Source organism: Mixophyes fleayi, chromosome 10 (genome assembly GCF_038048845.1).
Source record: "Mixophyes fleayi isolate aMixFle1 chromosome 10, aMixFle1.hap1, whole genome shotgun sequence".
Lineage (NCBI taxonomy): Eukaryota > Metazoa > Chordata > Amphibia > Anura > Limnodynastidae > Mixophyes > Mixophyes fleayi.
Genome location: NC_134411.1, coordinates 69,440,428 through 69,456,058, shown reverse-complemented (window position 1 = coordinate 69,456,058; position 15,631 = coordinate 69,440,428). Strand labels below are relative to the sequence as shown.

Sequence of the window (15,631 nt, the reverse complement as noted above, 5' to 3'; positions counted from 1 at the left end):
TCCTTCACTCACAGACATTGAAAAAGGATAAAATGACAATGTTTAATGCTGTCTTCTCTACCACAGACTGGAGCACCATGCTGGTTGAGTCATATATATACTGTACGTGCGCAAGTGGTATAGTGAATAGCTTCAGGGCATACCAAGCAACACTTTTTTATATTTATTTTTAATAATTACTAATATAGGGGTTGCACAGTGCCACACCTTTTTGAATGGAGCTGGTTTGCCTTAGTGTTTCACACTATGTAGAGATGCCAGCACTAGAGTAGAGGATAAGAGTGAGAAACTTAATGTGGCACCTGATTGACCGGTCATACAACCTGTCCCTGCATTCTGTATACTTTATCCTATCCTAGGATGACTGGTGTCCTCTAGCATTCATATGGTAATAATGCAAACTTGTGTTTGCTCATGAGTAATCATGGGGGATCCCAATGGTACGAACCCCACAAAATGGCTCCACAGTGGTTGGGTGTAAGGTACTAAAGTTTGTGTTTGGTTCCTTCCAAAGTGTACAAATCAATTTTAGGATTTTTCATGGTAAGTTTAATTTATTTGCAAACCCGCCATCTAAACTATTGTCCCTGTGTGACGTAATACAGTATGATGCAGGAACACGTCTAGATGTTGCCTGGTAACCTCCGTGTCTAATGTGCCATGTGTGTATATATGGCAGTGGTCTGCGCACAATTGGGCTTTAATTTTATGCAAGTAGTGTGGTATTCATTCTACCACGGCGTATGCAAATTTTAATAGGAGTATGTGTATATAATAATTACTAAACATTCACTTTCACCAGCCCAGTCTGCCTGTCTTTTTATTATTGTAGTAGACAGAAGCCAGTTACTTGTTTGGGGTTAATCAATTTGTTTCATGGTAAAGAGCCAAAATACCTAAATTCTGGTTGTTGCTTTGCTTTTGTACTTTCCCAAAAAGATTATTCTGAGTATTGCAAACTTTCTTTCTATTTTCAGTAGTTATGTTCCCTTCATCAATTTGCAGTAGCAGATTCATGGCTAGACTTGTATAGAGAACCAAATATGTACACTTGGTATTATATCCAAGTAGAGATTTTCCTTATTCATTTATTATTTATCTATAAGAGATATCTATAAAGAACAGGGACACTCTATATCCTTTCTCATGGCCCTGTTGTAGATTTACAATTTGACGCGAAGCTGAGATAAAAATGGTTAATGTCTTGCCGTCTAGTAAGTGACTTTTCTGTTATAGTTGGATGGATATAAAAAAGAGAGAAAAAAAAAAATCTAAAAGTAATTATGGTGTTTTCTGAAAGACAACACTTACACTCTGTTCTTCCTGTGTCTGCAGGTGGTCCTGGAAGGGAGGCAGAGAGAGAGGGACGAGGTTTGGAAGATGGTAACAGCGTGACCAGCCAGGAAGAGAGGATCGAGGAAGAGGACCTGGAGGACGAGTCAATTTACACCTGCGTTAACTGCCAGCAGGATTTCGATTCCTTGGCCGAGCTAACGGAGCACCGGACCCAGCACTGCCTCGGAGGTAATCCCAAACTAAGTTTGCAGGTCTGACAGGTGGTTAGCTGAGTAATTGGACAATGCAGCAGTAGGGGTCTGAAGCGAGAATAAGGAATTAATCATGTCATTTTTTACAGATAATGTCATTTTATTGCTCTACCTTAGGTAGGATAGGCCCAAGAGTTGTTGAAAATCCATTACCTTTTTTTTTTTTTTCTTCTTTTTTTAAAACTCTTACAGCTTTGCGTCACTCTAGGGCCGTATTTAATCTTGCATCTTGTGTGTTTTTTTTTGTTTTTGTTTTTTTTAATCTGAACTTTCTGGCTTTATTGTACGTCATGATTATAGTACTTTTGATTCATAGTTTATTTCCTTTAAAACCTGAGGCCATTCACACATATTTAATCCTGTATCCTTAACATTCCACTGCCCCTTATTCCATCCGTATCCAAAGAGAAACCAGCAACATTATGGCGTAAAGGGTTTTCAGCACCTTTATACTTGCAATAAACGTTTATAAAACTCTTAAGAAAGAAAAAGCTCTCCACTTTCTGTGCCATTCTATGGAGCTTTGTTTTCATGCTGAGAAAGCTTTTACTCAATTTGATGCCCTGGCACTATAGAATATTATAGTGGCTGAGGAAGTTTTTTTGAATAGGAGTTTTATTACCACATCCTATATATCTGCTTACTGTTGTCCTACCTTTTTAATGTAGCATACAGTATTTCCACCCCCCCCCCCCTCTAAATTGTCAATCTGAATCTCTCTCCTGATATCAGGATGAATTCTATTCAGAAATATTTATGCAGATGATTAACCCTTTCAAGGTCCAACTCCTGTGCGTATTGTATATACTATGAAATGGCAGAAATATACACAGGAAAGGACACCCCTACTTTCTATGACATCACTCATCCGCTTGTAGTAGAATGTGGCATGTCCAATCAAGTCTGAAAGCACAGGAAATGCAACAACTATTCACTGTAGACTGTGTAAAGGAGATGAAGAAAAATGTTTATTGGACATCAGTGTTCCATACCTGCATCATTTACCCCCAAAACTTTAGGAGAGAAATGACTGCAAACAAAATAATCCAGCTGGGGGACATGGCTGTCAGCTCAACATGGAGTTGTTACCACTCTGTACCGTCTCATTATCGCACTGCAACATGTGGACCGATTCTGCTGTAACATAGCAGCGTTCTCCCCAGCACCTATTTCCCTGGTGCTCCCCCGGCTGTTTTTACTTGCCACCCGCCTCTTGGAGCCCAACAGATTCCTATTATAATATAATAAACCATTGTTTCTCCTATTAGAACAGGCACTATGTGAGCACTACAGCCAGCAGTGTGTGTTAGACCACTGACCACCAGTCTGACCAGTCCTGGCAGATGTGGGCAATAACTTCAACATTTTTCAATATTATCGCAAAGTATTACAATTGCCCCAACCCGGCTACTTAATGCCACCCGGCTGGCAAAATTTTCTGGGGAGAACATTGCATAGACCTGTAGTTAAAAGTTTCCGGTGTCCTCATGGCACAAGTTTTTTAATATTTTTTTTTCATTTTTTTTTTTTAAAATGCATTTTTAATATTTGTGCCATATGGTTTAACAATAAGTGGCCTCAATTTCAGTTTGCAGCAAATCCACATTTGCACATGGAAAGATCACGTTGCAAGGGGTGCATATGCAATTTGTTTTTATTTATTTTTTTGCTTGCAAGGAAAATACTACCTTTTCATTATTTACAGTGTAAACTGTGGTTACGTTTTGCTTGCTATTATATACCTGATTGCATATTTATAACCCAATCACCCTGACCTCCCTGCCCAGTGTTTTTTTCGGTAAAAAAATAAAAATGTGGTTTCCTAAATAAATAAGGTATGTTGTGTTTCTTCATAACACTTGGAGATATAGTTATAGTGATCCAAGTTCCATTTTATAGAACATTAAAAACATTAGGAATGCAAACTTTGTCTCAAACATTCTAAATGTAATTATCTAGAAAGCTACATTTTTTTTAAACAATTATTTATGGAAGCGGAACATAATTAGACTACAAGCAAAATAATAGTATTGTACAATATATTAGTTGTAGATTTCCTTTAATTCTGGATTGGCTCTTTTCCCATGTATTGTATCATTACGAATGTGGATATTTTTGGTACACTTTTAATGAGCAATGTGTCTCTTCAATTGCAGTAGGGAATGGGAAGTCATGCTTCCACAAAGTTAAGCAGATTTATATCTGTATGTTGGCTGAAAGTAGAATAAGCCCTTATTATGATGCATTGTTACTACTGACATTGCAGCCATTTACTGTGATTTTATTACTCTTGCTTAGACTGGGTTGCCACAATATAGTGCAATTGCTTCAGCTGAAGTTTACCAAGTAAAATGACCCTGGAGGACAAGCTCCTCCGCACACCTGAAATGCAGAGGAGTCTTTGCCACCATTTAAGTACTCACCCAAAATGACCTCCAGATCGATAGACAGAATAATTGTGCTGATAATCCGAAAAACAGCATTGAAATAAAATAGAGCTAATGGCTTCCAATGGGATACTAAGAGAAGGTAAATCCTGCTGTAGTCAGACTTTGCAAGGCTGTTAACGCATCCTCTATAGGACCACAAATATACCCACTTCCTTCTGTCCGTTGGATGCACAAACATTCCAATATGTTACATGTCTTAGTGTTTACTCTTTAATCTGCTTCTAGTTCTTCCCTGTATGTGGTCTTCTGGAGCTAGTAAACATAGAAACTGATATTGGAATGATGTTTGTTTGCTGAACAATTAGAGGCCTTATAGGGATAATTATACATTTTCCCTATATGTTGTATATTGAATTTATATTGGCGATTTGGCTGTGAAGAAAATCAGGGTTATCTGTAGAGATGTGTTATTTCAATCATACAGCACTATAGAAATGTGAGTGTCCATGTGAATGTAACACGTCCATTGGTCGGGTTATATGCTTTATCAAACAGGTGTAACTTTGCATTTTCACTTGCAATCTCAATCATTTGTGGCTAAAAGCAGACCTCTTATCTGTACAATCGGTTATCCAGAATGTTCCCAAAACCAGAATTGTAACGAGTACTAAATAATTGCTACTGTTGGTGCTTCCATACAGACATGATCACAAAGTGACTCCTCATACATTCACTGTGAGGAGCGCTACTAAACATAATGAACACTAGAATGTCAAGGGCAATGTGTGGAGAAGACAGGGCTAATATTAGTTAATGTAATGTAGAATATCTTGGGCATGGATCTCCAAATTACCTGGAAAACTCATGTTTCAAGCATTGTGGGTTGGCCCATCCTCAGCCTTTTAGCCAAGTTCAAGGGCAGATTTGACTGTATCCATCGGATTCATACGTTCTCCATATAGGAGAAGCCGTGCATTTGGTCATAGGAATGAGGTGCTAATGAGTGGGGGTGTCAGCATGCAAACACTATCCTATGGAAATGTGAACCTTATGCCATAGAACATCAGTATGCACAGTTCCATAATGACCCATATCATGTTCCTTAAGTTATCAAGAAATAACTTATAAATACTCCATATTTCCATGAAGCTTCTACAAAAGCCTTGGAAAGCAGTTGGTTCTTGTTGGTCTTATGCCTGGTGAACATAGAACAAGACAGCTCGCCACGGATAGGTGTTAAGCTATCCTAATTACTTAACCTTATGCCTACCCACTGGCAACAAAATGTATGCTTTAATTAGCGGTTTTTGTTCTTAATTCTAGTAAAAGCATGGAAATGGGTATAGAACCTATTGGTTCCAGTGACCCTATACAAACCTGCGGCAGGGAACGTCTTTTTACCTCTATATATCCTAACTCCCTGCCCTGGAAGTGCAAGCTCTGGCTACACCTGTATTGCATAGATGATCTTATGATATCCTTGGCGTTTTCTTAGCAATAGTGAGTAACAAACTTAAAGCCTATAAATTTTCACCGTTGTGTTGGCGAACTTATGTTATGAGAAGTCTATTTCTGCTGAACAGAGATCATATTGGGACAGAAGCTCAATATCTAGCTTTGTATTTTAGTTGAAAGCTTTTTTTTTTTTTTCTTTTTTTTTTTATATATAATGTGTGGTTTACATTCAAACACACTTTTGTAATCAATACAGATAATTTTGGTATGTGATCAATGTACAGTCTTGATCTGACATTTTCCACTTTGAAATATAGTTTCCTCCTGCATGCACATTTCAAATGTGTGTTTTACCCTGTATTACAAGGGGTTAATTTGTTCCCAAATTCTGGTTTTCTTATCCTTTGATGTACAAATAGCAGTTAAAGTTATTACACCTCATTTGTAGAACAAATAAACGATAATAATAACTGACCTTGAACTGTAAGTCTCACGCCCTCCGTACCCCCATTTATGTGTTTCTACCCATCCTGCAAAAAATTACACTTTTGGGGTAGGCCAGATATTTGTGCCGTTGGGTCAGTACTGATACACCTCCCACTGCAAGCGGCAAAGTAATACTCTTTGCAGAGACGTAAAGCAGGCTGGCCCCCCTAGGAGCCTCTGATAGCAGGGGTAGGACTGGCGTAATAATCATGGCTCTTAACAGTGGCAGAGTCTATGACACAAGAAGCAATAACACGTCTGTGGAGCAGAGAGCCTGGGGGTGATAATAGGGTGAGTTACCAGTCTCCGCTGGCCATAATAATTGGGCTTCTCTTTTCTTGACCCCGTTCGTGGTAGAACTGTATTAATACTTTCAATAACAACATATCTAACAAATAGCAGTTGTAAGGATATGATCAACAAAGTAGTACTATATTTAGTATGCTGAAGCTACATCTGTAGACAAATGTATGTTTAAAGGCTTTAGTTGAATTTTTAAATGGTACTAAACCTTTCTTTTGCTTAATTTTAGCTTGTGTTCCCCATTAGGGCATGAAGAAACTGTTCTATAGAGCTTGATTTTAAAAAAAAATTAAAATGAAATATAAAAAAAATAAAAATCTAATTCTGGATTTGTTGCATAATATAGAACATTGCATTTGACCAGAGACTGGTCTGTTCTGGATGACTTGTGATACAAATCCTCTGATAGATACAAAAATCTATAGCCTTTGCTAATACTGCATCAAGAACCGTATAGGATCGGTCTCGGTGAATGGGATGTTTTTAAGCAAATAGGAAGTAGATTTAGTACTGTAATAACCATATTGGCAGCACTTTTCTGTTTTATGTAATGGTCATACATTTATATTCCCAGGATTGTCCTTTTGAATCTTGTTGAATGCACTACATGGCACAAATTCCTCTTAATTTGGTACAAATACAATGACCTAAAAAACAAACAAAAAATACTTCGGGAAGGGCCAGATCTTATTGAAGGGAAGGATGTGGTAGATAATATGCACAAACAAGTGAATTTAATTAGAACTTTTCTGTGGATACTTACTGGTGAACTAGGACAATGCTACTTTTTAGCCAGCAGCTGGCCTCTTAGCTCAGTCACCATTTTCCAGAGGTCTGCTGTAATGTGACCAACTTCATTTTCTCTCTGTCTCCTCCAAGCAAAAAAAAATGTCTTGGCGTGTACAGCATAGGCTGTGCGGCATAGATCTATAGATCTGTATGCCATGCTATTTCCCTGGAGGGTTTCTCGAGTTCAGTTTGGAATGCAGCTTGAGAAAATGCTCCTGTGGACGAGCCGATAGTTCTCTTGTGTTTCTGACCGCATGATGAGGTAATTGGTTAGCAGATTGGAAAATCATATATACAGCAAAGGGTGTTGACTTGTTGTAGTTTTTCAAATATTATTATTTGAGTTCACTGTGGGCTCACTTGAACTAGCTTATTATGAGCCAGTGCAGTGGGTTATGGGACATATAGCGTTGTCAGATGATGCTCACTGCAGTTTCTGGTGCTTGTCATAACGCCAAAAGAGCAGAATGGTAAAGGGACGAATGGAAACTGCTTTGAAACCATATCCTAAATGAAGGATTTAGCATAACATTTGAGTCATAATAATATAGATAGGGCTAGATAGATTGCGGTTTATTATCTTATTAGAGCTTTGCTATTCACATAGTGGTCCTGTGTAATAAGTGGATTGTGTTAACTGTAGGGTTCATAACTGTTAAATGATTCCTGAAGGCTGAGCTTTGCTAATATCAGCGTGAGAGAATTCCCTCCCAAGGGAGGCAGCCATTTTGTGAGCTGTCCCAATAGTTGTGAGAATTTTGTTTTGAAATAAAGTGGAAAAGTTGACCTATTTACAAACGGGTTTATTTTCACATCGGTTGCCGTAAATAATTCATTATGCACAACGAGGCTACTTCCTCTCCGTATTTTCCATTTATTAACATAAATGATGTGGGAGGTGCCACAGTGATGATTTTGGCGAGATATATATTTTTATCTCCAGTGAAACAGCGATCCTTTTAAATAAAGCGTGGAAACTAGCTTGGTCTAGTTAAATTAAAACCTCAAAACTTTAAAAGCACAGAACATTTATAAATGCAGCTCACTTTAACATCCATTTTAAATGTTCAATATATGTATTTGTCTTTTCTAATGAATGATATGTAAGAATATTTTCTATAGTTTTAGAAGAGAATTTTTTTTATTTTTTCTATTTATTATTGCAGTTCCATGTTAGCCAGAATAATCTATGTGATGTTAAATACTTTGGTGTCATCTCTTAAATGTTGTGCCTTTTCCTCAGTCATTCATTTGTAAACTCTCCTGATGAAGGAGACTCTCTGCTCTGAAATCTAGCAAATATAAAAATGTATTTTGGTTAGCCAATAAAGGTATCACTCCTATAATACTTTTGTCTTTTTTTGAAACATGAAAGTATTTAACATCACATATATTCTATAGTTTTTAACACGCGTAAATAAAAAACAAACAAACTGGCATGTGTCAATGAGATTTCAGATGTCATCGAGGATTTTAATCTTGTAAGTAAATGTAAAATATCTTTTTATCTTCTAAATAACAAGGTAACAATGAATTGAAATGTAGTATTATATCAGACATAATACACTGCTTATAAAAAAAATAAAAAATAAATATACAAACCGTTTGCTCCAAAGTGCTTCTGCTTCCGTTATTATATTGAGGTATGCAATAATAGTTTATACAGACCAGAGACATGTTCTAAAATAACCCCAGTCAGTGCCTGCCCTGATTATTAGTTTTTTCCATCTTACATTCTGAATTGTACACTAGTATCCCTGTTTTTGTTAAACTGCAGCTGGATGGAGACTAAAACAGCAGGGAAAGGAAATCCCTCGGCCCCAGGAAGGGATCCAGGACCAATTTGGTTGTTGGTTTTTGAACATGTGATAGACCCTTTGGTAGCTGTCTGTAGTGAGAGAGGTATAGATAGATAGTATATATGTTTTGAGCACTTAAACAAAAATGGGATGTGTTTTCCTAGGGCTACATACTGTACTGAGCACCTTTTATAACTTGGATTTTCTTCATATTCTTCCTGCATTAAACAAGCTTCTATCGTCTCTTTTTGAACCAGGTATTCATTTGAAAAAAAACTTTCCCCAATATTTAGATCTTTACTTAAGGTGGGTGTTTATTTGTCCGCCCACTCTTTCAATTGATTGTTGAAGTGCTCTGGGTCATTGAGGTACACGGGTGCCACACATGGATATCGAGGGCGCGTGGTAAATTTTCCACCATGGAAAATAAAAGAAGCAAATAGGGGCTCACCTTTATTACCCTGTTTTTGTTCTGTTAGCGACACCCAGCACCACATTTCCAAACTGCTGAGAACATTTTTTTTATAGACCTATTGTATGAAACGTTGCTTTGTTCTCCTTGCCTTTCTGTGGCAAGTGTAGTATGCTGCTGCACATGGGTTAAGTGTTGTGCTTACAAAATCTTTGTCCTTAGCGACTTCCCAGAGTGTGGAAGCACCTTTTTAGTTTCTGCATATAACAAGTCTCTTCTGTGTAGATACACGATAAAGCCTGCTGCAGCTAATAGAACACAATATCTACCGACCATCTCTGGATACAACATCTCGCTCTGTTATCAGCGCTCTGGTGTACCAGGCGCTGAAATCTCTCCGGCCTTAAAAGGAACAGCGCTTTATTGCAATTATTTGTTCCCTGTACAAGCGATAGAAGCTGATTTGTGGCTGGAGCTTACAAACGAAAAGTCTGTTTTGTGGAATATCTGAATGATATGAAAACATAGAAAGTGAAAGCAGATAAGAACTACCTGGCTCGCTAAGTCTAATATATATTTTTTTTCTATCAGCATGAGGCTCTGACCCTATCTAACCCTAGTGCTTATGTGCATTGTACAATCATGTGTGTCATACAGAGCACTTTTTAGCTTCTGTAGATGATATGTAACATTGACGAGTTACACTTCTTGGGGGCACATTCAATTAGCTAGGAATTTCCTCCGAACATCGCGGCTGCACGTAATGTTCAGGTACTACAGTACCTCAACATTGCGGATATCTCCTCGCACCCCATGAGAAGTAAAGAGAAATCTGCGATGCTACATCGGTGCGGAGCGCCTTCTCCACGGTTCTGGAGGCACTTTGCTTCTAATTTAATATGCCCCCTTATGTTTTTCAGCCTTTCAGGTTTCTTAACAAATCTGAACTTGGGGTTCAGATTTGTTATCTAGTTTCATACAGGAAAATCATGCATTTGTTTCGGTTAAAATAAAATCCCTATAAATGCTCAACTAAGCTAAATCACATTGACCGTTCAAACCACCTTTATTTTTATTCTCCCTTTACCCCCAAATAAACACAGGATATGCCCCAACCCTTTACATGGTTTCTTTGTCTGCACAGCGACAGTCTTTAGTCAGGTCTATCAGAATGCACAGCTTTAAGTATTTAGCTCTGCTAGAAATGAGAACATCCAAGCCCTGGGTGTTTGGATGTCCCAGGGGGGGGGGTTGGGGGGCTCCTGTCTGGACTCCCTGAGCTCTGTGCGCCACAAATACATTTCCATCCTTCTCTAGCACCCCCCTCCCTTTCTCTCCGTCACCTAGGCAGCTAATTCCTCTGTGCCCCCTTCTCCTTATTAAAGCCACAGATCACTTTTCTGAGCTTAATACTGTCAGGCCTGCTGATCGAGGGTCCAGATGGACTAAGCAGTGGTTTTGGCCTTTTAAATATGCTTGTGTTGGAAGAAGGCACATGTACAACTAAAACCATTCTTTATTCATTAAATATTCTGAATTCATGTCTTACAATGTGCACAACTGCAAATGTCCGAGCAGTTTGGGAATATAAACCTAATATTTCTGATACACTTTTAGTATCCTAAGGGTAATTTTACATATGCCCCTAATGCATTGTCCTGCAGCGAGTTAAATGGATAATAGCTGAAAAATATCTATGTATTCATCGATCCCCTGTATTTCACATATGCATCCTCTTATCTAAGATGCTGTCTCTCCTTTACCCCCCCCGGTTTCTGAAAACTTTGTTATAGAATGAGGGATGTTTTATACCCACGTCCCCAAATACATTCTCTGACCATTCAACTCGGAGTATAACAAAATAATCCAGTAGTTTCCCATTATTGTAATTGTCAAATAGTTTTCAGGGACACTTTGGAACATTACATACTTTTTTTTTTTTTTTTTAATACTTCAATTCAATAAATATTAACTTTAGAAAGCCCAAATAATACAAATAGTAATAAATACATATATGAAGGTGAAAGGGGGAATTTTATTGTGCACTTTGTCAAAACTAAAAAATAGCGTTCCAGCGACAAAACATATTAAGGGACAAATCTTTAAAACATGGGGCTGTCCTTGGAAATTAGGGACAGTTGACAACTGCTCTTTAGGGAAATATTGTGCTCCTGCTTCTACCCCCACCACCTGTGCTGCACAAAGGTACACATACATTTTTACTATAATTTCACTGTAAGTCGCCCTCTTTAGAGTGCTACACTCACTGGAACACTGTGTTTATTAATGGAGCACTGAATGTACATAGGTCGAACAATTTGAGCTGTCATTTACTTGTTAAAATGAAGGTACTTTTGGGTGAGAGATTAAAAGGGTTAATGAGGTTAGCAGCGAGATTTGTGTGTGTGCGCGTTTGGTTCTTGCAGATAACCCCATCCCCCTCTTGCCCCTTCTGATCAGCCAGATAGTCTCCTTCAGATTCCTTCACTAAAGCCCTTGGCACATACACAAGTGTAGTCACAGCTGCTCCCGCTTCCAGGGCAGCACAGCTCGTGTATGGGGAGCCAAGCAGCAGTTTCTGTTAGGACTATATAGGTGCATGATTGTTATGTACAAATAAGTCAACAGCACGTTTAATGCCATTATTATTTTTAATGGTTTAATGTCCCTTTTTTATATCTTTTGTCACTTCCCCTATCTGTTTTTCTGCACAATTGGGTACTTCCCAGACCCTGAAATTATCTTCTGTATCGCTTTCCCACCCACCCAAACTCCTCCACCCCAATGTCCACTTTTTTATTTTATACCTTTAAAGCTCCCCCCTCCATTGACTCTCCTTCCACTGTCACTGACTTCTACCTGGTTTTCCAGCTCACCGACTGCTTTTCATTCTTTTTTTTTTCGTCTGTCTCCTTTCTCCGAGATCCCTCTCTCTTGCGCTCCCCCTTTCTTTCCACATCAGTTTTTCTTTCTTCACTCTGTCCTTTCTCTCCCCAGTTTTTCACTCTCTCCTCTCTTCCCCCCCCCCCCCCCACTCCCCATTGTGAAATATGGATGGTACCAGTCCCTGTGTTTGGAGACAGGCTGGCAGAGAGCAGAGCGTCTCTATAGGCCCTGCCTTGTGCATGCACCTAAACACTTCACTGAGCAATCTGTCAACATGTCAGCAACACATGTTTTGTAAAAAGCTTCCAGTGGGAGTAATGACTCCCACCAGGACTCCGAAAATGCTTTGAATTCAGCAGATTTCTTTTGCAGGGATCCCCTGGGGTCCCTTTTACAATGCCTACATTTCAGAAATTTGAGCCACAGACCCCTGGGGCTTTCCTTTCATAATGCCTGAAAATGTAGGGTTATATTGTTGGATGTCCCCATGGGTTCTTTATTAATACCTGAATTCTGAGGAACTGGAAATTACCCAGAGCACGGCAGGGTCCCAGATACACACCAGGAAGAGGAGGAAAACTCTGCAGGGAAATTTTTTTCTCTTTCTCTCTTTCCTTCATGCAAGATTGAAAGAGAAGAATTTGCCAAAGGACAAAATCCAGTGTGTTTTGAGCTGCCTCCTAAAATGTATATTGTAAAACCAACGAAGACTGACAAATATATATATTTATGTACAGCCTGTTATTTATCTATTTATAGATTTTCCACTAGATGATTAAGATTGTTTGGTTTATTCAGGAGATAAAAGCCATATTATAAGAATGTTTCATATGCCCTGAATCTGTGCTAGAATGATGAGATTAACACTTTGTTGGCCTGGTAACATGAGAGGGGGAAACCTAGCGTCTCTGATGCAGAACCGGAAAGCTGCTTGGAATCAAAGGTAATATTGCAGTTCAATGTTCCATTATTAGGCTGCTGTGTTCTCTGTTGCTCTGGAATCAATGCACCTTCCTGTCTCCATTGCACATGAGGTATCAGAGACCGCAGTATAGATTGAGTTTATTCCCGGGAGAATGCCATTGTTCTGTTATGGAAGATGCCAGCGGAGGGAAATGGCACCTTTTTCCTGTGAAAATATAAATCCAGGGCAGCTTCACCTTTTTATGGTGCAGTTTGTGACTGAAGATCATGGTTATGTGATGCAAGCCTAGTAACATTATAAGTGTATGTGTATTAAGCATAAAAGCCTTGTATCTTAATCTTGACAAAACAATTAGGATGATGAAGAAAAGGCTACTATGTACACCCAATCAATCTATGTACACCACTAATCAGGCCACACCTACTGCGATAACAGAACTAATTTGAAACGGATGTTCCGTTCCCCATTTTTAAGAGCTTAGTAAACAAGTAGGAAGGTATCACGATGACCAGCTATGGTGATTAGATTATTACTCGAACAAGCAGGACCTTATGGTTCATTTCGTAATTATTATATATTCAATTTGTCTAATTGTACAGTTATGCCGATTGAGTTGACACTAAATAAATAGAGGTCAATTATTTGAATGACCTGGAAATATGCGATTTTTTTTTTTTAAAAAAAAGCACTTTCCCCAAATACTGTTAGAGGTCCTCAACTGCTTCATTGCACACATGGCACAAGTCACTGCCAACATTTACTCTTTACACCCACTTTCTGCAGGAGATGGGGGATTCCATAACTAATACAAATCAGTGTTTCTTGCAGCAGAGGGACATATATTCCACTTGGTACATTTTCTGTTTGTCTCTGTAATAGATCTGAGTATCCAAAACATTAGTGATCACAATGGTCTTCCATTGCTTCTAACATAGGACATTGGTTTAAACCAAACAAACAAAAACTCTGCCCATGCAGTCCAAATACATTTCTCACTGACTTCTGGGAATTTTTTTCATAGACCAACACGGTGGCTTAGTGGTTAGCACTTCTGGCTTACAGCACTGGGGTCATGAGTTCAATTCCCGACCATGGCCTTATCTGTGTGGAGTTTGTATGTTCTCCCCGTGTTTGCGTGGGTTTCCTCCTAGTGTTCCGGTTTCCTCCCACACTCTAAAAACATATTAGTATGTTAATTGGCTGCTATCAAGATTGATCCTAGTCTGTGTGTGTATGTTAGTTAATTTATACTGTAAGCCCCAATGGGGCAGGGACTGATGTGAGTTCTCTGTACAGCGCTGCGGAATTAGTGGCGCTATATAAATGATGATGATAGTAGACTGTGTTAGATGACTTATAGGTTACCTATAGGTACATTTCATAAGAACTTCATGTTCACAATACAATAGAATGAATTCCACATTATTAATTTCTACTTGGCCCCCTCATTACTTTACAAATGTTTAGCAGCGTAAAAGGTTTATATATTTTAATGGTTAAACTTTAAAAGTTTAAACACCCTCTGCCCCCCCCTTCTTCTCGCTCCAGCTCACCAAACCATGTTTATTGACTGGCTGTGTGCGTGTAGTAAGGAGACAGCAGTGCACACTTTTAAAAACCCACTTGGAAGAACCCACTCAGGATTGTAACTAAAAACAGATGTGTGAGCAGCAAGTTCACACAGTATTCTGTGTGTATGTGAATGCGAGTGTGTGTGTATATGTGTTTGTTTATGTGTACACATGTACCGATATTAACGTCTTTATATGTATAATAGATCCTCATGTAGCTGTACAAGTACATACTTATGCTGCTGATATATTTAGTCTCGCCAAAGCCTCTGTGTAGCATAATGTCCTTTCTAGAATGTGCTTTCCTTTATTAGAGTTGCAGCTTGGCTCAGTGTGCGTTCCCCGGGGGGGCCAGGCCAGCCGCTGGCAGTCTCTCTCAGACACCCAATTACCCCTGACGTCACCGCCGTCTCTCCTGCCTCCCTTGGGTGCTTGCATTTTTTCCTTTGTACCTCTAATAGTAGACCAGCTAAGTGCCTGTTATTTGCTTGGCAGAAGATTTGATTGTGTTTTGGGCAGGATACTAAATCCAAAAAGTATGTAAAAATGTCAATAGGTGAGTGCACATTGATTTCAGCCTGTCAGTGTGACAGCTGAACCCTGTGGGACATGAGTCCAGGGAAGGGTTTTACAAGAATGATAATTTAACAGAAAATTACTGGAGCTTCTCAGTGTCTCCCATGGAATTCTTCAGGGCTTGCAAAGTTTCTGTAGAATCAACAAATGCTTTATTAATCTAAATCTGTGGTTTTGTTCAATATGCTTCTGTCACAATTACTTTTTTAATAAAGGAGGGACGGGAGGAAATGGTGAGTCGTTTGCTCGGACATGGTGCATATTGGGAAAGCCATCTCCGAGTAACTGACTCCCAGTGGATTGTGGGAGCAATGCAGCACTGTTTTCCAGGGATTGCTCAGCAGACGCTTGGCTGGTAGCTTTGCCAGGCCGAAGTCTGTGTGAACAGATAAAACGGAAGGGCTGAAAGGCTGTGGTGGGCCAGCACCGACTGGGAACAAGTGATAAGGGCCGCGGCAAGAGAAGAGTGGTGGCCGCTTGTCCCAGCCAGAT

The 15,631-nt window shown here is 39.1% G+C and overlaps 1 protein-coding gene across 1 annotated transcript in view; it reads left to right on the top strand.

Moving 5' to 3' along the window:
* Positions 1 to 15,631, top strand: part of ZNF423 (zinc finger protein 423) — a 200,668-nt gene that overhangs the window by 39,087 nt on the left and 145,950 nt on the right. Inside the window, exon 3 of the mRNA XM_075188844.1 lies at positions 1,336 to 1,524. Within this exon, the coding sequence (XP_075044945.1) occupies positions 1,336 to 1,524 (189 nt within the window). The remainder of the gene's footprint in view (positions 1 to 1,335; positions 1,525 to 15,631) is intronic.